Source organism: Anoplophora glabripennis, unplaced genomic scaffold (genome assembly GCF_000390285.2).
Source record: "Anoplophora glabripennis isolate ALB-LARVAE unplaced genomic scaffold, Agla_2.0 scaffold18, whole genome shotgun sequence".
Classification (NCBI taxonomy): domain Eukaryota; kingdom Metazoa; phylum Arthropoda; class Insecta; order Coleoptera; family Cerambycidae; genus Anoplophora; species Anoplophora glabripennis.
Window position 1 is genome coordinate 1,685,676 of NW_019416221.1, and position 24,207 is coordinate 1,709,882.

Here is a 24,207-nt window from a genome sequence, read left to right on the forward strand (position 1 = left end):
CAGTAACATAACACTGTCGCAATCAAGTCTGAAAATCGCCCCGCAACAGCGTAACATCGCAGCGTTCTACAGGTTGTCGGTATCTCAAGGTCACGCAAGGGAAAGGAACATTGCGTGTTTAGTTACCCTTTAGTTCCCGGAATGGGATGGACGGAAGAGGTTATTTTTAATTTTACTGAGATTTGTCAAGGGGAAAAGATTTTGTGAGGTGCCAAGCATCTCAGACACTACAACAGAGTTGCATTATATCAGCTGCAGCTACAATGTCCATCTTGTTCGGCAATAATTAGACGAACTGATGGAATGGCGTAACATTCTGCGCCGATGTTACGCGACGATGTTCTGTTGCACATCAAAACCTGATCACACCGTAACATGCTCCCGTAACAAAAAAGTGTTGCAGGTCGGAGTTCTGTTACATCGTACTTTAACAAAAGCCAGCGAACAGTTACGGCACGCCCGAAAAAAGTTTGATAATCTGATCTAATTAGGAAAACGTTCCCGATTCACAACATTTCACTAACCCTATAATAAACCCTCACAGTTCATTAGTCAGTTACCCCCGGGTGCATGGGATACATCAAAGGGACGCGGGGCTGTCGACGGAACCGTCTGTATCATTACGTTCGCCATCGCTTAGGATTGAGTCGTTTCCCGTTTGTTAGTCATACGAGTTAATTTCGAATCTGAGGAATCCCTTTGGCTGCGCCTTCCCCCATTTACAGTTATTAATCGTCCCGGTCCGCAGCCACAGGCGACCCTCTATCCGCTCATGACGAACGCGCTATCAATTTTAATTGCGTTATCCAGAAATTGAATACGGAGCGTGTGTGAAGGTCTCTCTTGTGCTCGATGTGACGTAATTCCTTCAAATACCCTTTTTCAGGGTGATTTCAAATTCTGAACATATACAGGCCGATTCAAAACACCGCTGACAGACTTCTAGGGTAGGTAATACATGAAAAATCAAGACGAAAAGTCTTAATAAACATAGGTCGCAAATGCCTCCTTAACGCGATACAGGGCGTCAAAGTTTCTGTAAAATTAAACATTGTCTGCAATAATTCATTTCTATTTCAAATTTGCTATGCGTAGTTAGTTAAGACCAATGTTTGATGTACTGCTCAAAATTTTATGAACAGCAGTGTCGTAGAGACGGGGTCAACGTGACACTTTTTTTAAATATTTTCTACGCCACTGCTAATTTTGTCAAACAGGCACTATGTTCGTGTAAAGTGTTCAATTGTCTATTGAATTGGTCTCTTGAAATTTATGAAGCTGTATTAGAGGTTTCTTAAGGTTCGGACTTGGGTCCGCTACTCTCACTACTGCTCATTAATGACCTTGACTGTATGCTAAATGGTAAAACGTTTTTATATTCTGATGATATTAAAATCAATGCTTCCATCTCTCGAGTTAAGTCCGCTATCTTAAGAAAGAATCCAAATAAACTTGAAGTTTGGTCCATTAACGACAAACCTAACCTAAATCTGGGAATCGCATTGTTGTCAAATCTCACAATTTAAAGGACAGGTTATTAAAGGAGTCAAAATTAACCTGGCTGGTTTATCGATGTAGTTTGACTACGATATAACGATGATTACTAAGGTATGAAATCTTCCGTAAGTACCTAAAAATAATTGCACGCTTCGAACAAAATGTCCACAGAACGTTTCCTTTGAAACAAGTGAACACTCGCCGCATACATCACTGTCAGAAAGAACTGGGTCATTATTAATATTCGATGGATGCAAACGATTGGCAAAATAGAATGGATATAAATACTATTCTGTGTACCGCGAAACCAAACGATTCGATTATTTCATAGTCTATTTCAGATTCTTGTAAACATGTATCTCGAGCGCGGCTCAAGGGTACGTAAATCATTTTCTCGAAAATGTAAATCAACCGGAATAAATATCGCGGCTTGGTCGTTCCCGCCCATCGGTTTTTCGAATATTGGATAACGATGACTCGATGCATGTAACAATTGGAAATGGGCCAAAGCGGACGTCCTTGAATGGAAAGTTTTTTTACAGCAACGCGCGCGTAAATAGAAAATTTTTGAGAGAAATTTATGATGTGTTTATATCATCGCGCTTTTTTTAGAAGTTTAGTGCTTCGGAGATCTTCTACGATTGAGGGAAATGGGTAAAAAATATTTCTCGATGCAAACTATGCATTGGCCATATAGTCCGGTCAAATTAGTCATAAAAATAGTGGTCAAATAACAAAAATTCCGAAAGAGCTAAATTTTGGTGGAGACCTTGGGTATACCATTAGAAATAAAGTGTCAAAAGTCCCCACCGATCCCATGTGTGGTAAAAAAGTTATTCGGAGTCAAAGGTCAAAATTTGAGTTTTTTTTTTGGAATTTTTTCGAAAACGGTAAGTTTTATCAAAAAAGTAGCTCAGACAAAAATTTTAGATCTGAAAATTATCTACAAAAATGGCACTTATACTTTTTTTTCCAAGAACCACAATTCCTGAGATATCGCGATTCTAAAAATTGAAGGAGTCACTTTCTACATGATATGCACATATATGCAACGTATATACATCAGGCACTTAATGCAAGTAAAAATGCCTATTTGTGTCTCTTGTATGTATAAACTATACTATTCTGAGAATATACACTCAAAAGAAACTCAGTCCCTTAGTCAAAATGACGCAGATGTACTTATAATTGAAACAGCAATAGAACAATTTAATGCAACAAATACAACTATTGTAGTTGGTGAAAATGTTGACTTATTAATACTACTCACTGCAAGGACTCCAATTGATAAACTTATATACTTTTGAAAATCTGGAAAGGCTCAAGAGCGAACAGAAAAAGTTTATCTGCTTACGGTATTAAAATTATTTGGAAAAAAAGATTTGATTGATTGCAGAAATTGATTCTTCACTTCAAACAATAATCACAAAAGGAATTCGCTTTCTCCTTGCTGTTAAGGAGCTCCAAAAAAAATGATTGTATAGATAAATATAGATATTTAACTTCTGTAAAAAATACACGAAACAAGAAACAAGTACAACTATCTTGTCTTTCTCCAACATCGGCTTCTGCTAATCAACACTTGTATCGAGTATACTATCAAGTTCAGACATAACTAGGCAATCAACTGAACCCAGAAGACTGGAGTTGGAAATTAACAGATAATAGTTTGGAACCAATTCAAACTTTACTTCCACCTGCTCTGGATAAAACTTCTAAACATTATTTTTTGCAATTGCAAAAAAGGTTGTAGTGCTAAATGTGGTTGTAGAAGAGTAGGGTTACTGTGTTCTCCAGCGTTTACTAATTGCCAAAGCCAGTCTTGCTCAAATGTCCAATTGTATACAACAGACGAAGATTCATGTGATTTCGATGAAGAGACAGCTGATGCATCTTAATTTGAACAATTTATGAACATCCAGCAAGAAGAAGAGGAAGAAGAAGAAATCGAAGAAGACATGACTGTTGAAGTCGATTTTGAAGAGTATGAATCAGATTAAAATATCAAAAGAAATCAGAACTAGAGTTAAAGTCAATAACCAATATCAATATCAATAATCATCATACAGTTAAAAGAGTATTGTCCCTGAAAATTCCGTCATAACAGTTCGTGGAGTAGGTCTACCGGGGAAACCACGTTAAAAAAAACGCATCAATGTACACTACCTCACAGATGGTGTGGAAATGTGTGCATATCATGTAGAACATGACTCCTTCAACTATTAGAATCGCGATATCTCAGGAATGGTGATTCTTTAAAAAAAAGTATAAGGACCATTTTTGTAGATAATTTTAGGATCTATAATTTTTGTCAGAGCTACTTTTTTGATGAAACATATCGTTTTCGAAAAAAATCTAAAAAACCTAAAATTTTGACATTTGACCCCGAATAACATTTTTAGCACACATGGGATCGATGAGAACTTTTGACACTTTATTTCTAATGGCGTACCCAAGGTCTCCACCAAAATTTAACTTTGTCGGAATTATCGTTATTTGAAATGTCTATTTTGACCGGGCTAATAGAAACAGAGATACTCGCCCTGATGTGTGCAAGAGAGATGAAGCTAGCGAGGGCAAAACCGGTAAAACAAATACAACGAACTTATGAATAAAATAGTCGTAAAAGGTGTAAAATTAATTTTTTGTGAGCGCATCGGTGTATTTATTTGACTTTTTTGAAAGCTATAGATTATTGTGATGTGGTGGGAAGCGTTAAAAGACGAATAAGATAAGAAAAAATAAAAGTTTCCTCGGTAGGAGAGGTTATGATGATACCTGCTTATTTACAGCAAATGATTTAAGTCTATTAATTCTCTTTGATTGTTTACAAATTTACAACTTCACAAATACTACATGTCTATAAATACACGTAGAGGTGGTCTAAAAATAAGGAAACAGTTCGACTGAGAGATCTGAGAGAAATACACTGCCACTCCCAAGTTATAGTGAAAACACACAACTTCATTCGCTAAATTGTCCGAGATTGGTCCCGGTGTAAATTTGTTGCCAAGAAAATAAAGCACGATCGCAAGACAGGAAAGAACAAGGAAGAGCAATTTTCACAATCCCTCTAACTACTTGGAATGTGTCGAGAATGGATTTAGATATACCTACTCCATGTAAATAAAACAAATGCTTATAACCAAACCATGTTTACTATAACATCTAAGCAAAAACTTAATATATATTGTACGATACCAGAAATCCGATACCCAAACGTTTCATATGAAAGTATTTCCCCAATCAGCAATGTCTCAATTTTTTCTGGCTCACGTGCCACAGTTTGTCGGCGGATGAAATTGAGGACAAGGAAAACTTTTATTTAGGAAAGAGAGTCACATTTGTTAAATAATTCTGCCTGTATTCAAATGTACAAAAATGTAATTTTAAATGAGTGACATATACAGGGTGTCTCCTACTAAGGAGCTGATTTTATTCTTCTTTATAAGTTGGTTTACTTGACAAAATTTTGGTGCATCTGAACACAAGCACAATTCAACAACAATAATTGCATTTTTCAATAAAACGAAAAATAGAAAAGTTTTCCCTCTCTCAACATCATCCGGCAAAAAAAATGTCACGCTGCTTTGTATTAAAGCTGAAGTAGCAATGCTGAAAACTGCTTCTGACTTTTGCAACAACGTGGATAGTTATATCCAATTTAATTCACTTAACTACCGGGTCATTTATTATGCCACTATGTTATTAAAATGATTAAATAATTATATGTTAATTTATGTATCCTTACTACCAGTTCTTTATAGTTATAATGAGAATTTAGAGTTTTATTGGTATCGTATAAATTCAATTTATACGATAGATTAAAATTTAAATGAATTAGCATGTTTTAAAATTTCTTAAATTGACATTTGATGCAATTAAGGTAAAATGTACGGGTATATGTAACACGTCAATCAGTAGAATGTAATTAATAAACAGGGTGTTCCATAGTTCCGAATGCAAATATAATTATATTGTTAAGACTCTCACAATCTTATTGTGTACATATATTTCAACTTCCTTTATAAACAATATGAATAAGTCCAGTCTGTCATTTTTATGTATTATTAGATATTAAGTACATTTTTTTCGACAAATTTCGAAAAATTATATGAATGATTTTTTGTCCGAAATTTAAACACGTTATTCTTTACCCTATCCAAAATTTCTCCCAGTACCATTTTTATCCCATTCCTATATAAAAAAATAATAAAATATGACAACTCCTGTTACATTTTCATTTATTTCAAAAAGTTGATGAACTTATGTCGATTTGTTATTGTCACGGACGGTGTTTTATGTTTTTATTTTAAGTAGCTTTAAGTGTATTTAATCAATATTTTTAATGAACTATGATGGACTCAAGTGAAATATGGAGATTAAAAATAGTGAAATGGTAGATTTTACTGGATTTTAAATTTTATACGCGGATTGGTACGTGGATAATATTTGAAATAAATGTAAACCTAATGATATTGTAAGAAATGTGGCAAAGTTGTACAAATTTAGTCTTGTTATACATATTTTGTATTCTTTGTCCCTTAGAAAAGCTCAGCGCTATGTCTAAATAGTATATTGGGAAATATAGGAATGACAGTGGTTCCCAACAAGTTTTCTATCAAAAAATCGAACAATTATATTTAGATTTTACTACTTTGTTTCTAATTTATTATTAATTATTGCCCTTGATTACACCGGATGCTAATTTCAACATTCTATTTGTAGGTTTGGTAGAAAATAAATGTAGGTATGCGAATTTTTGAGCTATGAGCTGCTATCCATAAAATCTTGCTGCTTTTTATCGAAAATAGAAAGTTTGGGTGGCCTTTGTGACCCGCCGCCAATGCTTATCTACGGTCTCAGCTTTTCATTTACGATATCGTTGATAAAACTGTTTGGATGCCGTGAGTGCGCGCAAGGGGTGGAGGGGTGAGGAAAGACGCTGAAATACAAATTATTTTCCCGTGTATATTTACATTATGCGGTGAAAGAACTGGGTCGTAATGCTTTTTAAACGCGACCACCCGAAGAATAATATTTATGTTACGGTTTTTTAATGTTTGCTTCGAGAAAATGTTTGGGTTAACGCGTGGGTTCTTTGTAATTGTGTGTATTGTAAAACAGCCAGAACGGTTTCAGTATCAATAAAGGTAACTCAGTAGAGTGAAAAATCTTAACAATAAGGTTGAAAACAGAAAAAATAATGTACTTACAAAAAGACACGTCCTCAGTTTGAAATCTTAACTTACCTGCAAATAAAAAAGAAATAATTACAAACAATATGTAAAACAAATTAAATTAAGTTGTTTGGAATTGGTCTACATTTGTTACATGTTGATAAAAATCAATCACTATAAAAACAAAAGACTTAGGTCAGCTCTAGACAATGCCAGACTACGTAGTTATGTAAAAAATATGCCGTATCGTGTGGATGGTGGATATCAATACAAACGAGGAGGTGTACCTGCAAATAAACGTTTTGACGAGTAGTTATTTGCCAAAAAATTAGAACTAGTTGTACTGTCTCCAATTCGCCCACCAATTTATTAAGACCGAGAAAGGCAATAAAAGATACACCGGCAAATCCAATAAATCGACAGACGGACGTAACGAAAACTAGAATTTAGCGGCTAAGCTGAAAACAAAATAAATTTATCGACGTTCTCCAGTGAAATATGGAGTGTTCTGTTCTGGGCGCGACTACAGGATTGAAACATACATCCGCAGCCTTCAACATAGGCATGCACCCGTAAATTACCACCCTTCCTCGCTGACCTCTGCGTTGGATGTTCTTTAATCACTGTCAGACCGATCCCTCTTAAGGGATTAAGAGGGCTACGTTCGAGTAGCGGGCTTTCAAGGCCATTCACAAGCCAAAAGCAAGGCCCACATCAAATTACGAGCGTATCTCGAACCAAGAATACATCTGCGTGCATATACAGGATGTAATTTTCTACATAGCACACTCTCTGTAACTTTTATAGGTATTTTCATTTACTGAGATATTATTTGGTATTTGATCAAAATTTTACATATGAAGCTTTTCCAAAACACATCTCAGTTGCTCTCAGCAGATCAGCTATGTATGGTTGTCAAATTTGACGCATTAATCATACAAAGCGTATAAAAGTCATAGAGGACATGGCAATCTTGAACTAAGAAACGTTTCTTCTGTTAAAAAAGTATGCGAGTTTCCTTAATTCGAGCTTATGAATGTCAAAAAAGTTGGATATAAAAGAAATTTTGGATTTCAAATTGATATTCCTCTGGATTGTAACAAACCAAACAAGTTTCAAGTATTATGACAAACTTAATAAACACAACGTTTGAAACTCATACAAAGTAAACAAAAATATCCCTACATATTACAATTATTATAGTTTCCACTGGTCTGTCGTAAGAACACGGGGCTCTTAATTCATTAGGGAACTCCACAAATACATCGGCTTTAAAACCAACAGATTGTACGTATCTAAACCCCGTTAACAAAAACTGAAACCTATATATATATCCCAGTTCTCCCGTTTCCTATTAGTAAATTCCCTGTGTTCGGGGTTCCTGCATTTTCCATTATTTAGTCCGCTTAACAATGCTCTCCGTGATAATGAGAACCTGTTTAGTATCATCTCGAACAAAGCAGGCTTTATTTAAAAAGTATCAGTGCACTAATGGACGATGGGCGTCACAAATAAGAGTTCTTATCTTAATTAACTTCGTATGGGATGATTCATTGTTGATTTCCACCAAAAGCAAAAAATAGGAAGTGTATATTTACTATTACTGTCTGGCAGTTCAGGATCAGCTTTAGGAATCCCGTTGCATGTTATGAAGAAAGAGATAAACAATTTAAAAGCTCTACGACGATGTTAATTCTTATAATTCAAACTGTTTGCATTACCAAGTGTATTGCTGGAATAATAATTAAAAAAACGCGCGAAAAATATGTATGTAGTTACTGTACCATTTGATTTTAGGCAAGTGACCCATAGGCGGTACACCGTACATCCAGTGGGGTCTCAAATGTATTTTTTTTAATCTAACATCTTTCTTGTACACCATTCTATGTTCATTACATTCAGATAAATAACCCTTTGTAATCAGAACACACCATACGTGTTATTACAACAAATCTAATCTATACACTGTTTAGCAGTATATTGTCCCTCCCTATCCACAAACATAATCGAGGTGGCTGAATGCCAAAATTTATCGTGCTTCTAAACTGTGATATTCTAAGACTAAATTCTCCGAATTTCATTACACAATATTAGGATCTGAAACATATTTTTACAGATGGATCTGGTTCGCCAAACAGACTGATAAATCATGTTACAAATATTTGCTTTTTTTTAACGTTGCTTGCGTATACATAGCAGCCCGTCTTCCCCTGAACTTATCAGAAAGGTCAGTGGGACGTTAATTGGTGTACACAGACAGTACCCATAAATTTATTATATACAGAGTGTTCCAATGCAAAAATCTACAGCATGTAACAATCATTCTATTCAAATCTCATCAATGTTCAGGGGTTCCGCAAGGGTCTGCCCTGGGGCCACTGCAGTTTGTTATTTTTATTAATGATCTAACTTCGATGCCAATTATTTGTTATATTTGTCTGATATTGTTTGTAGAAATTTCAGTTGATCTGCGTCGTAGTTGTATGTTTTAATGTTAGTTGTCTCTTCTTTTTTTTTTAATTTAGTTGAGCTTTCCTCTTTTACCTTATCCCGTAATCCGGACTTTGTCCCGTTTGCTGTATTGTAATGTATTTGCAAACAAATAAAATAGATATTAATATAATTTGTTCCAAAGTCAAATACCAGTTTCCAACCAGACTTGACATTGTGCCAATTTGGATGACGAGAGAGTTACACTTCCTTGTCGTTAAATAAGTATTACAAAACAAGTAGAATATACTTCTAAATCCCCGAATTGAACATTTCTTGATGTTTTTCCTGTGGAAAATTTGAGCGTATAAAACAAGAACATTAAAATGAGACATTAAATTGCTCCTGTATTGAAATTTTTAGCAATATATGCTTTATAGTTTTGGTATACATTTTTCTGACACCTTATTATATTTCAAAACATCAGTATTTCAAGGATGTAGATGTACTATTGCAAAGATGAGTCGTCGAATAAAATAAAACAATATTTATGTTACTGTTGTGTCATAGACTGGTGCAATTTGTCAATCAGAACCCTATAAATATATATTTGAAACATTACAAATTACAATAAATATAATAATAAAATAGCAGAAATCTAGGATATTTCTCGAACATCTGTGCCATCAGACAAACCCACTAGAACATAAATAATTTTAAAATAACGCTTCGCAATCTGGAATGATGTCACTTTTCATTTTCATTTAAATATTTGCTGGCATAAATCAACGGGATAAACGCACGTGTACGAACACCTACTCTTGCCTCAAATCCAAACGTAAACTCGAGGCAGACAAAGCGAGGAACGGTGATAATTGTCGTTTTATTATCAAATTTCAAAATTTTTAAACGCCAACAGAACAGGTATGTCACGAAAAACGTAGTAAATTACACGGACGCAAAATAAATATGTTTACGAAAAATGCGCAACATACGCGAAGGAAAGAAAACAAACAAGCTTGTATGATTAAAGAAAGGTTGTTCAAACATGACCTAGAAAGCGACATTGCTTGCCAAAGGGGTTAGCTAAGTAATATTTGTTTATAATTAATGTAAAAGCTATAATAGGTAATATCGACTTTGCCCTACTAAAAGTATGTATTAATTACGTTCTCTTGATATGTTTGTGTTTATATTGTTTCTCAAATATAGAACTGTTAAGGAAAAATTTAATAACGCGATGTTTATAGTTACTGTAATGTCTCTAACAAAAGTAAAATTTTCAAATACTAAAGACAATAACTTCAGTATAACTCATATAATAAAAGTGTAGATCCCTAAATCTGGGCGAGGTTCGGAACATTTTCAAAATTGTAAAAATGTTAAAACAATTTAAAAAATACCTATTTTATCTGAGTTTTTTACTTATATCTTAGAACTTATGCATTTTGGAAGAATAAAACTTTCACAATAAAAACCGATTTCATGCATTTTAGGTAGCCCACATAGAACGACAAATCCGATATTTGCATACTTAAATGTCAAACAAACAGGGAAATTCACCTAAAAAAATGTATGTAGGTGACATAATAAGTCCCAGACATCTGTTGAACAGTTTCTATTTTTAATATGTAACGAGATGCATAATAATTGATGCCAAAATTAAAAAAAAACGACGGAGCAACAAACAAAATAAGATTTCTATTTCGTGAATCGTATAAGTAAACGAACTAATCAGTTTACGTCTTTTTCCATACGTTATAAAACTTTTATGGCACCCTGCAAGGTTAGTATTATACACATTATAACATTATTAAAGCTGAATTTTCCCCGTTACGCATTTTGCTTGAAGTTTATTTTTAACTCCCGTTTTAATAGACATGCTAACAGCACCGCCAGCAAATTAATTATATTGCACAAAATGAACCAGGAATCTGTTGTATCATCTACATAATAAATGACTTAATGAAAATGACGTGTAAATTCCCAAAGTACGAAAAAGTGCAACAAATGGTAAGTCTCATTGTCCCAAATCAATTTTTTCGAAGATGTACACGGAGGAATATTAAAAAAACGCAAAAAAATAAAACTATACGACAAATTGGGAGAAAAACTTATACTATACTCAGTGGCGCCTAACGTGGGGGGTTCTGGGGCCGCCCCCTAGAAATTTTCATAGTAAAAAAGTAATTTAAAATTTAGTTTGCAATGTTTTCTACATAACTGTTAAATTTGCTGACTATACTATAAATAACTTGATACAATAGCTAATAGCTCACAGAGCTGTTGGTTGGAGCCAGTCGAGTGGTGTGACGTCACAAATGCTCTGGGAACGGCTTGAACCGAATTAAAAATTATTTATGAGGGTCAATATTAAAGATATCGACCTGATTTTTTCACCACATATTTTCGGGATTATATGCTTATGGAAAATGTAAAAACTAATTATAAATTCACGTTACCAACAAATTGTATTTAAATAGTACGAAATCTACTGTTATGGTTTTACGTAAGTATAGTATAAAAATATTTTGTGGATTCTAATAGCTGAATTTAACAAGTATAGTGACTGTCCAAAATATGCACATTACTTTTTAACGCTTACATCTAATTCCCAATGCACACAATTTTATGTAATTAAAGTGTCTGCAGAATTTGAAAGGAGATGTCGTAATTCTTTTTCATTTGTATTAAAAAAACACGCCCGGCAAGCCAGAAAATATTAAGTAATAACTTAAGTATACGAATTGCAGATGCAGAAAATAATACCGTTTTATTTTTAGAACGGCCATGGAGCATGAAAACATTGCTAAAAATAACCAAGACAAATATTTCTTCAAAGCGAAATCAAATTGGGTTTATAATTAGGTTATTAGGGAGAATTCGGCCTCACCCGCATTTGTTTTGGAACGAATTGGTTTTATATTGGTCTGAAGCATGAGAATAATAGAAGCTGCAGGCGAGGCGTCCCAAAAAAACTCTGTCCCTCAAAACTCAAAAGGTAGTTGAAAAGTTGGAATATAGTCCAGTCATTGAAGATATTTTTATAACAACATTTTTTTATTGAAAAAACATATAAATAATCAAAAATCCTCTTCACTTTCGTCTTCCTTTTCTATTCTATTCTTAAAATTCCTATTTCTATTCCTAAAATTCCTATTTCTATTCCTAAAATATAGCTAATGCTTCAACATACGTAGGTCTGATATCTGCAAAAATATGTGATTGGTTTTTTACCCATAACTCGCTTAGTTTTTATGCTATCAAGCCCTTCAAAAAACCATTTTGTAGTTTTTTTCAAGGGCTATAAGATCAAATAAGTTACATTTTCTTTTAGCCCTTATTTTTAAGTAAGGGTTTGAGCTGAAAGGGTTTGAACAAGTTGCTATTTGCGAACATATGCAAAATTTAAACGGCCATATCTTACTTAATTTTTATCCTACAGGAAAAAATTTTCAAAAAAGCAAAACCTACAATTTTGTACTCTACAAAATGTTGCGTATAATTAATAGTTTTTGAGTTATTTTGAAGAAAAGACAATTTTTTCCAAAAATACAAAACTTCTCTTTTCACTTCAAGCTCAACTTTTTTCAAAACTAAGCACTTCAAACCGGTCAAACTTCTAGAGCATATTACAAGTACATAAATAAAGTAAATTTTAAAGTGGTAACGATTATTTTCAATTGAGGTGGTAATTAGGGGGTGATTTTCACGTTTTCTGTTGCCGAAAATATACGGACCAACTTTATTTTCGTCATAACTCGCTTATGTTATATGCTAGGGACTTTTATAAATAAATAAAAATAAAGGTTTTTTCAAACAGTTTAAAAAAGGTTCTATGGGTATTCCCTGAAAAATGCATTGGTTTTTGGTTATTTCACGTTCAAAATTTCAATTTTGGCGTTTGACGAATAAGAACCAACCTTCAACAAGCTATTACTCCGCTTGTATTGGGTCTATAGACACCATAAACACACTATTCTATTTGTTTTTTTTATAGGCTACATTTTTATAGTTATACCCGAAAAACCGTCCGAAAAAGTGTTATTTACATTTTCACTCGCGAATAAGTCGAAAAATATCGACTTCCATGTCCGGAGTTATTTTCAATGAACCCCAGAAAAGGGGTGGCATCCACCCCCAGGGTAAAAGCGACCCCCGGTATAGGGTCAACTTTGAAGTAGAGGGTAAGTAGAACCTAAATCCAAATTTTTATGAAAATCGGTGCTGTTTGGCAAAATTATACGGGAAAATGATAATTGACTGGACTAATATACCAGGTTTCATTAATGCGGAAACGCTGAGATCCATCTATCATGGCTATATTTACGTGTTGATATCTCTTAAAGGTTAGAACAACACGAGTAAAACATATTTCAAATTAACAGTTGCTTGACTGAATATTTTTCTCAGAGTACATATAGAACATTAAAATTTTACACACATACTCGACATTGTGATATAAATTTTTGAATATTTTGTCGCACCCCATTTAGAAGTTAGCGGAAACAACTGAAATCAAGTAACAAATCGAAATTTTACACAATTATTCTGAGAAGCTTTTTTAATAACATTTTGTGCTGTTTTTGTGTATCTTCGTCCATAAAAACTGTTAATTTTGTTGCAATAAAATTTAACCTCTGTGTTCGTAAAGAAAGTAGTACCTACATATTTTGGAAATATTTACTAAAAATACGTTGTTACCACAATGTTGTTTTTCTATCTAAAATTCTTTGTAGATATTTTTCAAAAGAATGTGGACATACACAGTAAGATTTTTTGCTACGCCTATGGCCTTTACGCCTTTACATTATTTTATTAGATTACTTAGCTTTAGTTCTATCACAAATGCAGACGTATTAAATGTTGTTCTTGGTGTCCGTTCTGGTTGTGAATAATCGTACAAAACAAAGTACAATAAATGGATTTATTTGCAGAACTTGAAGATATCGATACTGTGTAAAAATTTCTTATTTATTGGCGCATAGAAGATGCAAAATGTTAGTGACATGTGACGCGACAAGGGGTTGTAACCATTTTTAACAATGTTTTCAAAATTCATTGGTTGGCTGGACTTGTGTTTGATTTCAAAAATTGTACTATTACAACTTAAATTAATGTAATCATTTTCTAAATAAAATTTATATGTGAAAATTTTTGCAGCATCCTGACAGTTTCTAGAGACTATTTGTGAACATTTACAAACAATATAAAATAGTAACTTGACAAAACCTACAATCTAGAGAAATTTTAAATACAATTTGTTGGTAATGTGACACAAATTGTAGTCCGTCGTATATTTTATATGAATTACAATCAATAATGCTCCAACTGTGTGAACATTTGACATAATTTTTTGCCATGTAATCTTAGGTACTAACTTTCAAAACCACTCAAGCACTACGTATGATCTTTTGGTGCCCAAACAATACATTTTGACTTTAAACCAACTGTTGCGCCTTCCAGCCCTATCAAGGCACGCTTCTCAATTAATCACATCGTCAATACCATCAAAAATCCTGGAGGAAAGAAAAAGCTAAGGCACCAACAAAGACCCCCTTTGTTTACATCCCGAAATACCCCCGTGGTGACTTACCGGTAGCGAAGAGGAGAGAGAAGAGCACCACCAAAACGAGACGCATGTTGAACCCCTGCAGCACTCTCAAACACTCACAATTAACTTTAGCGAGTACCTCGCGAACCGTAACCAGCCTGTTAACGGAGAAACAAACTGTAGGCCCTTTTGCGGGAAAGGTACACCGGCCGTCTCGATGCTGCGAAGATATTTGAACCTGATAAAATACGCACTGAGCTGGCGGCGTCGAGGGCTTCGCGCTCTCGGCGGAGATTATTTTTGAATGGACGCTTGCGCGCGGTGTCGACGGAGGATCGCGATCTGCGGGATGGTAATTAAGCGACAAAACAACGTCGCGCTGCTGGCGGGCCGTATTTATGCGGAAAAAGCAGGAGGCATCGGTGGTTTTTCTGACCTCACCGGTGGTCGAGGGCGTTCCGCGTGAACTGTTGATGGTGACATTCGTTCTCTTGGCAGTTGATACTGGCTCTCCGCACGTCACAATCCAAACATGTAGAGATTGTGAAGCAAAAATACAAAAAACTATTGAAATATTATTAACATTAAAATAACTTATTAGTCTAAGACACCGAGGCAGAAACCATCGCCATTGTGGCCATTTTCCATAAACCCCAAATTTTTACCCCTACAAATATATAGGGTTATCCAAAAGTCCCGGTACGGCAGAAAAACTTTCGAAGAAAGTATTTTGGGAAAAATTGTTTCAGACAAAACTGTAAGGATTTTTCTCTGGCTATCTGATGGTGACTTTGGATTTGACCTTGAATTTAAACTTCAAGGTCACTTCAAGGTCACTTGAAGGTTAAAGGCCATGACTTTGGCAATGACCTTGCTCTTCCCAAATCAGTAATAAAAAATAGGGGTTCTCATTTAAAAAGCTTAACTTGACCTTAAAATGACCTTGAAGGTCAAAGTCAAGGTCAAATTCAAGGTCACCATCAGATAGCTAGGGAAAAATCCTTACACATTTGTCTGACACATATTTCCCAAATTGTATTCTTCGAAAGTTCTGCCGTACCGGGACTTTTGAAAGTCGACCCACATTTGACTTTGAAGGTCATTGTCAAAGTCATGGTCAAAGACCATATTTGGACATAAAATTTCCTGCTCTTTCCAAATCCGCAAAAAAAAATTCCATTTAAAAAACTTAACTTGACCTTCAAGTGACTTTGAAGATCAAATTCAAGGTCAAATCCAAGGTCACTTTCCCAAAATGCTTTCTTCTGCCGTACCGGGACTTTTGGATAACCCTGTGTAATGGAACAACGCATTGGAGTGGAGTGATGAGAATCCTAAAGAAACACGACAATAATGACACCACCTGATAGCCACAGCAATCAACATCTTGTTTTCATCGCCTACTAAACTCAAAGTTTTAAATCCGTGACATTGCTACGCAAACCGAAACATACGGACCTGCAAATAATGCCATTTTTCTCAAGAATGGCTTTCTGAAGACGATTTTCTCAAGAGACGATATTTTTTTTTAAATAAAACGACCTTTTTCAGTGTTGCTAACCATTTTAGAAAAATACGACCAGTGTAAAAGTTTTGACTGCTAAAAGGGAGAAGTAACCGGAGAAAACTATCACCCAGTATATCGATCTGACTAAAGCTATAAGAAATAATACGCCATAATAGTCCAAATAAATTTGCAAAATTTGAACGCGATCGGTAAAAGAGTTATGAAGTTATTGATTAAATTAGTTTTATTTTTGACATCTTTGAAGGCCTGTAACTTAAAAACCAAAAAGTTTTTATTTAACTTTTTTTTCGTAGATCGTATTTATTTATCGTCGTGAATATGCAGTCAAACGTTGTCGATGAAATTTGCGGACACCCTGTATTATAGATAGAAATCTTTTCGATAGTTTATGGTGTTATAAATAATTTATTACAATATTTCAACCCTTAAAAAACTACCCCTAATAACAAAATATTAAAAAAAATAGTTTTTAACAGTTTGAAATAATTTGATAGTACAAACTGGATAAATTAAATTATTTTACCTATTTATAATACAATTTATAATAAATAAAAACTAACGGTACCTTACCGTTTCATTTTAAATAATTTAAGTCATTTTTTCTATTCTGTCACTGGGGGTGGTTTTTAAGGGTTTTTTGGTGTTACTGTAAGAAGTACTTACAGTAACTATTATTATAATTTATCGCATTATTTTAAACCCTTCAAAACCACCCCCAATGTCAGAATATAAAAAAATGGCTTTTAAATTATTTAAAATGGAACGGTAAGGTACCGTTAGTTTTTTAACGATAACTTCCTTAATTTTAAAGCTATCAAGGCGATCCAAAAACGATTTTATGGAAAATTTCGACAGCTAAAAGTACTGTAAAATTGAATAAGTATTTTCTAAAGTGTTATTTTTGAGGTTAAAGGGTTTGAAAAACATGACCTTCGCCCTCAACTGCAAACTTCTAGCAGCGACATCTCGGTTAATTTTTATCCTACACAAATAAAAAAAAACAAAATAGGTATTCTATGTAAAAATATTTAAACTTCTATACTCTTGAATATTTTTCGTATCTTTTTTATTTTTAAATTTATTTTCAATAATATAATACTTTTTTGGAATTAAAAAAAAATCAATCAAAACGTAATATTTTCAAAAATATGCATTCTAAACCGCTTAAACTTGTATAATATATTGTTAGCACATAAAAAATGTAATTTATAGAAGAATTACCTTTCATTTTACATCTCGTGAAAAATTCAGCAGTTTTTTTACTGATTTCTTCTTCCGAAAAAGCGAATTAACAGTTGTATTTTGATCATAACTCTGTAGACCAGGCAAGTTAGACAATAAATCAGAAAATTCTTTCTGATGAACCGATCGAGTTGCGTTGCGTTGCGAAAGTGCATCTTGGAATACATCAATTTTTCCGAATTTTCTAAAAATGGTAGAAATTGACTAAAAATTGTAGAAATTTGTATGCACGGGTTTTCGAGGTCGGGGATTTCGATTCTGACACTGAAAAGTATGCCCGACGCCCCTGGAGCCCCACAGGGGGGCAAGGTGGGGGGTCTTCTGGAAAACATCGAATAGCTGAGTAATTGCCTTCTAAATCCCCACTCGGGGGGTTTTGACCAAAAATAGCATTTTAACTGTCAACCGCCCCAGTTATTCGCCCGATTTGGCACCGTGCGACTTTTATCTTCTCAGAAAAATGTATTTCAAATAAAAACAAAACGGTAAGAATCCCTCTTACACAACCAGTTTATTTTTACGGTGTTCTTGAAAAGGTGTAAATAGTAATTTTATCTTATCGTTCTTTATTTATAGTTTAATTAAGGAAACCAGAGACTTGTCATGTGTGATATTTTTATACATTATTTATGTAAACACCAGCAGTGATATCACATTTTTTTAAACCACACTACTCGAATAATGATTCTCTACAAATTCTTCTAACGTTAACCACTAGATAAATAAAAAATGAGAATTGTTGTGATGATGACACTTCTTTATCACGCTATCCAGAAATGCGACAGATTCGAATGAAAACCAATCTGACCATAATTTAAATATTTATCAACGTTTTCCTTTAAGAGATCTAATATCAAGCAAATATATTTTTGTTTGATGGCACTTAAGTTTGAATTTATCTTTAGGAATAAAATTAAGTAAACATTTTTTGAATTCAAAAGATAGTTCTGATGGAAAAGCATGCTTTGGAGCTAGATCCAGAAACTTGAATAAACATTTAGATAAGAGAAAGGATTATTATATTAGAAAAAACTCAAATCAGAAAACAATCTTTACAAATGTCTCAAGAACTTCAAGATAAAGGCTAAGCAACAGACATTAGAAGTAAAAAAAAGCTTAATTGTTAAATTTAGCCGTAAGAACACAAACCGCTCTACGGATACTGTAGACCTATACTAGATTGTCCGCTCTTTAATACCTACTGATTATCAAGATTTAAAATGTTTGGCCTGAAAATTTATGAATTTTCTCTTATTGGTACTAAAACTAGAAAAATACACGAGACCCTACCTTCTCTAATTTAGGATATTGTGAAACTTACACTGCTGTTTACGAAATTCCCCCTTTTTACTCAAAACTGAACAGTTTGGGCAGCATAGGCATATATTTATCCAGCGGTGATGCAATTCACGTTTTTCAGCTCGACGCTTCTGCTGTTTATACAACGACTTCCATGTTTTTTCTCGAAACAAAAGACAAAATTAGGTAAATAAACATAACAGGGATAATCCCATTTTTCCATGACTAACCGAATTGGAGCGGAACTGAATCTCGTTTATTCTTGTGAATCAAAAACACGCGATCTCATTGGAATTTCGTGTTTATTTGGAGAAAATATTTTACTAGCCTTCCTTTATATACTCAGGTTTAATTGTGGCGGAGCGAATGTTTTTCCAAATGGGACGATTTATTTTATATTTACACCTCACTGATTCAGGATATAACAATAAAACTAAGTTAATCTTCATAAAGCCCTACAAGAGTATAATCTGTACATACCTACAAATTCTTATAAATATGGAAATTTATAGTAACAATTCTTACGAACATAATGAAGCTAGTGAAGAGGGAGTGGCATATTATGATCAGAGATCGGAAATGTTAGGGCGACTGCAAGCTTCGCATCGATCAAATTATTCGATACGTATTTAGCGGCACCCTAATGCCTACCCTATCGGCCTGGCGTGACGGTGATGTACAGTCACGGATGATAAAAGATTATCATCTAAGGGGTCCTAAAATAAAACTCTATTTTGCATAAACTTTTAGGTCGGAAACTTTTTACTGTGCTCGACAGTATATTCAAGAGAACTAAAACTTCGCCCGTTTCAAATGAATTCGTGAAGTTTTATTTTTATGCGCAATAAAAATGATATTTCATTCAATAAAATCGGTAGTAAAGTTCCAGACGTTACAGTAACCATATCGTATGGGGAAGTTTATATCCACAAAAATATTACTCCATCTGCTGGCATTACGGGAAAATTTAAACACGACCTACTTTCCGCTATATTAAATATTTTTATTTGATGCAGTCATATTTATTAGCTGGCACATTTCAATGTTTACTTAAGCCTCCATTCACGCGATAAATGGACACATTCGTGCATAGAAAATACATTTTCTGCTATTGTTAGAATCTACCCACACAACACAAATTGTGGCAAAACGAGTTGTATTTTAGGAGGGCTCATTTTAAAAACAACATTTACTAAAGTTTACTAATTTTTACACAATTAAATTGTCAAAATTGGAAATTATTTTTTTTTAAATTTTATTTAAGCCTGAAGACAAAGTATAGCCAATATCTAAGGACTTTCCCTATACATTTGATTTTCATATGGCAATGGATGAAATAACCTTCGAACACATCTCTAATTGTCTAATAACTATTCTGCCTTCATCCTGGGGCTTCTCATTACTTTGTTAATTAAATCAAGACAGATGTGATTGCGCTGCAGAAATTTTAAACTTGTTCAATTACCTCCTGCCATTCTGCATACGCAATAAGGTCACCTGGGCAACGCTTAATCGCAAACCTCATCTCGAATGTCGTTTGTTTCCTATGACGTCTCGACATCCATCCGCAAAATCCATCAGATAGAGCTGAATAAACATTTTCGCCATTCTAGCGTCTTTTATCAGTACCGGTTACGCCATTGTTTACGATTCCTATGAAATTACTATGACCCGTTTACCTTCTCGACTACGTTTTATAGCCAATGTTTGTCGCTATTTGGATGTACGACAATTAATGTTACTGTGAATGAAAATAGCGACGATGCATAGCAGTTTGTGGGCAAATAGTACTGTTTTGTTAATTATTCGTAATTAAATCGTCACGCAACACGTTAATTTTCACAAGCCAAGTAAAACTTTTTTGTTTAATAATTCGTTATTTGTAGTTTTTATACGTAACCCACAAACTTCTATAGTGTGGTAGATTTTTCAAGAATGTTGACAGATTGACTGTAGATACTTCAAGGTGACACAAGTAATCTGTGATTAATGGTTTGGTAGTTACAATTTTCTTTTCTTTTATAAATTACAGTAGTGTCTGGATATAACGAACTTGAAAAATGAACTAAAATTGGTTCGTTATATCCGCAGTTCCTTATAGCCAGTAAATAATATACACATATATTTTTTCAATACAAGGAAAATGGTTTGCTTTAATCCAGGGATGCACATACCGCGGCCCGCGGGCCGCATGCGGCCCGCTGTCGATGTTTATGCGGCCCGCCAACGAATTTTAAAAGTATTCTACTCGCCGCGCTCCGGTCCAAGCATATTATTACGAGACTAGAAATCTGTCGCATCAACTAGATTACAGATTCGTGAAACCGTCGATCCCCGAACAAATTGGATGGTTCTCGATGTTTGGTAACTCGTATAAATACGACGCATCGCCGGCTACCGGGGCAGTTAAGTTTTGACTACGGATAAGCGAACGTTATACTGTTTGAGAACTGTAATCTGTGACGAGTAAATATTTCGTCGTTCGAACTTGGCTTTTACCGACTGTAACATATAATATTAATTTTGATATGGATAAACCAGGCCCCAGTAAGAAACGTAGTCGTAAGGTTGAAGATGAAAATCGACAGTTTCATGATATTTGGACCGAAAAATACTTTTTTATTTCATCGCATAACAAAATTGTCTGTTTAATATGCAAGAGTAGTGTTTCTATTCCGAAGGAATATAATGTGAAAAGGCACTATGAAACCCAGCATCCAACTTTTACCAAATTAACTGGCGAAAATCGAACGCAAAGAATTTCCACTTTACAACGGGAACTAATAGGCCAGCAATCTATGTTTACAAAACCAATTCAAGATGCTGAAACAGCCACTGAAGTTAGCTTTGAAATATCTCGAATAATAGCGAAAACTTGTCGGCCTTTTAAAGATGGTGAGTTTGTTAAGCAATGTTTGGATATCGCCGCAAAAAAAATTTGTCCGGAAAATGTAAAGAAGTTTGAAAAAATTCAGTTAAATCGGATGACTGTTCAAAGAAGAATTACCGCATTAGCAGATAATATAGAAGAGCAATTAGCTACGAAATCGAGAAGTTTTGAGTATTTTTCTATAGCGCTCGACGAATCTACAGATATAAGTTCAACTGCTCAACTATTAATATTTTTACGAGGTGTAACGCAAAATTTTGAAGTGAGTGAAGAACTGATTGGTATGAGTTCTTTGACAAGTCAAACCAGGGGAAGTGACATGCTCAAAGCTCTTCTAGAAAAATGTTCTATAATGGATTTGGATTTAACGAAAATATCTGGAATTACAACTGACGGAGCACCTTCAATGGTTGGAAGTACATCTGGGATAGTAACTCTGTTAAAAACATATTTACAAACTAAAAACATAAATACCAAGGAATTAATGCAGTTTCATTGTATTATACATCAAGAGGCCCTCTGTTCAAAATTATTGGGATTTGAAAATGTTATGAAAGTTGTAGTACCTACCGTAAACTTTATAAAATCACGAGGTCTCAATCACCGACAATTCAAACAATTTCTCGAGGATATTGAAAGCGAATATGGTGATCTCCTGTTTTACACTGAAGTAAGGTGGCTAAGTCGTGGGTTGACACTACAGCGATTTCTTAACTTGATTGAAGAAATCCAACTATTTCTGGCGGAAAAGAAAAACGACGTCCCCGAACTCGACAACCCTGATTGGCTGTGTGACTTAGCGTTTCTTGTAGACATCACAAATCACTTGAATGTCTTAAATACGCGACTCCAAGGCAAAGATCAATTGATTTCGCAGCTATACTCTCATGTTTCGTCCTTTCAATGCAAATTGAGTCTTTTCAGGACACAAATCAATTCAGCCAATTACGGCCATTTTCCGAACTACAAAAAAATTATGGAGAAGTTCAATAAAACTGACGTCAATTTCGCTCATGTTGAAAAAATTGATATTTTGATACAAGCTTTTGAAAATCGTTTTGTAGACTTCAAAAAAGTTAAACCGCTATTGGACATTTTCAGCAATCCTTTCAACATTTCACCCGAAAATGCGCCGGAATTAATGCAGCTGGAATTAATAGACATGCAAAATGATGATAATTTAAGAAACAAATTTAATGAAGGTAATTTACTCAACTTCTACCGTTGCGTTGATAAAAACGCTTATAAAGAGTTGCGAATAAATGCATTGAAATGCGCAAGCTTATTTGGATCGACGTATATTTGTGAACAAACGTTTTCAGTGATGAAACTTAACAAAACGAAAAACCGAAACCGTCTGGCAAATGAAAATTTGGAAGCAATTATACGTGTGGCTACAAGTAATGTGGAGCCAAATATAAAAAAACTTGTTAGTTCAATGCAATGTCATGCATCAAAATAATAAAACATGAAATATTACATTGTAATGATTACATAATTATTATAACAAACATTTTTGAAGGTTATTTTATTTTTATCATTGTATTTCATACTATTTAAAAATAAAAAATTTTGTTTTAATAAATATTGTTTGTAGTGGCCCGTCCTTGGCTTATATTTTTCCCGAGTGGCCCCTGTTCCCTATAAGTCTGTGCATCCCTGCTTTAATTGAAAGATAACTGGGTTCGTTACTTCGCTTATAAGCGGACTTTACTGTATTATAAAACTGGCGCCTAGATTCAGTTTTGGCGTGCTCAGCTTTTGCCACTCTTTCCAACGCTATCATTGTTACTATCAAAACCTGACTCACACTGCAACTCTAGATGCGCCGCCTACTATGCGGACGTGCTTTCAAATACTTTTTCGTGTAAACCATGACGAATTTGCAACATGGACTTGAGGAATGATTCATTTGGCAGTTATTAAAATGTGAACAGTGCATTTTTTACCGCCAACCACAGGCAGTAATCAGCGTGAAATTTTAAATGTCGAATTATCTAAAAAAAAATTTATGACTAATCGAAAATATTCCTTATCGCAGTTAATTAAATAATTTAGTATTCTACCTATGAGCAGATAAACGTATGGTTAAACGCTGGTGCATTGTAACGAATCGCAGTAATATATTTTAATGTAAACGCGTGCCTAAAGCCTAAACTAATGCGATGAACCTTCAGTTGAGACATGCGGATGCACATGTAAATAATTATAAAAATAGCCACCGGCTACATTAAATGCACCCACCGTTAGACTCGAGATTAGTGAGACCACCTTGACAATTCAACGCTTGAATTACCCAATACTTAACTTTAATCCGATAGTGAGGCAGTGCTAAAGGACCAAATAAAAATCCTAGCTGATACGCAGGCAAAGTAGAAAAAAGCACCTTAATCTTCTAAGATGTATAAAATGTATCCGATATATCCCATTGTGTCAAAATAAATATAAGTTCCGCTTGAAATTGTCAAAATTACATCACGTGTACCACAGGGGTCTCATTTAGGCCCATTACTCTTTTCTTTATTTATCATTGACGTGAGCAACTGTTTTTCTCATTATCTTATATGCCAATAATGTGATCTCTTGG

The 24,207-nt window shown here is 34.3% G+C and overlaps 1 protein-coding gene across 1 annotated transcript in view; it reads right to left on the reverse strand.

Annotated features, from left to right (window-relative positions):
• LOC108908280 (lachesin) overlaps positions 1–15,037 on the reverse strand; it is a 141,054-nt gene extending 126,017 nt beyond the window's left edge. Inside the window, exon 1 of the mRNA XM_018712272.1 lies at positions 14,704–15,037. Within this exon, the coding sequence (XP_018567788.1) occupies positions 14,704–14,749 (46 nt within the window). The 5' untranslated portion in view covers positions 14,750–15,037. The remainder of the gene's footprint in view (positions 1–14,703) is intronic.
• Between the last annotated feature and the right edge of the window lie 9,170 nt (positions 15,038–24,207).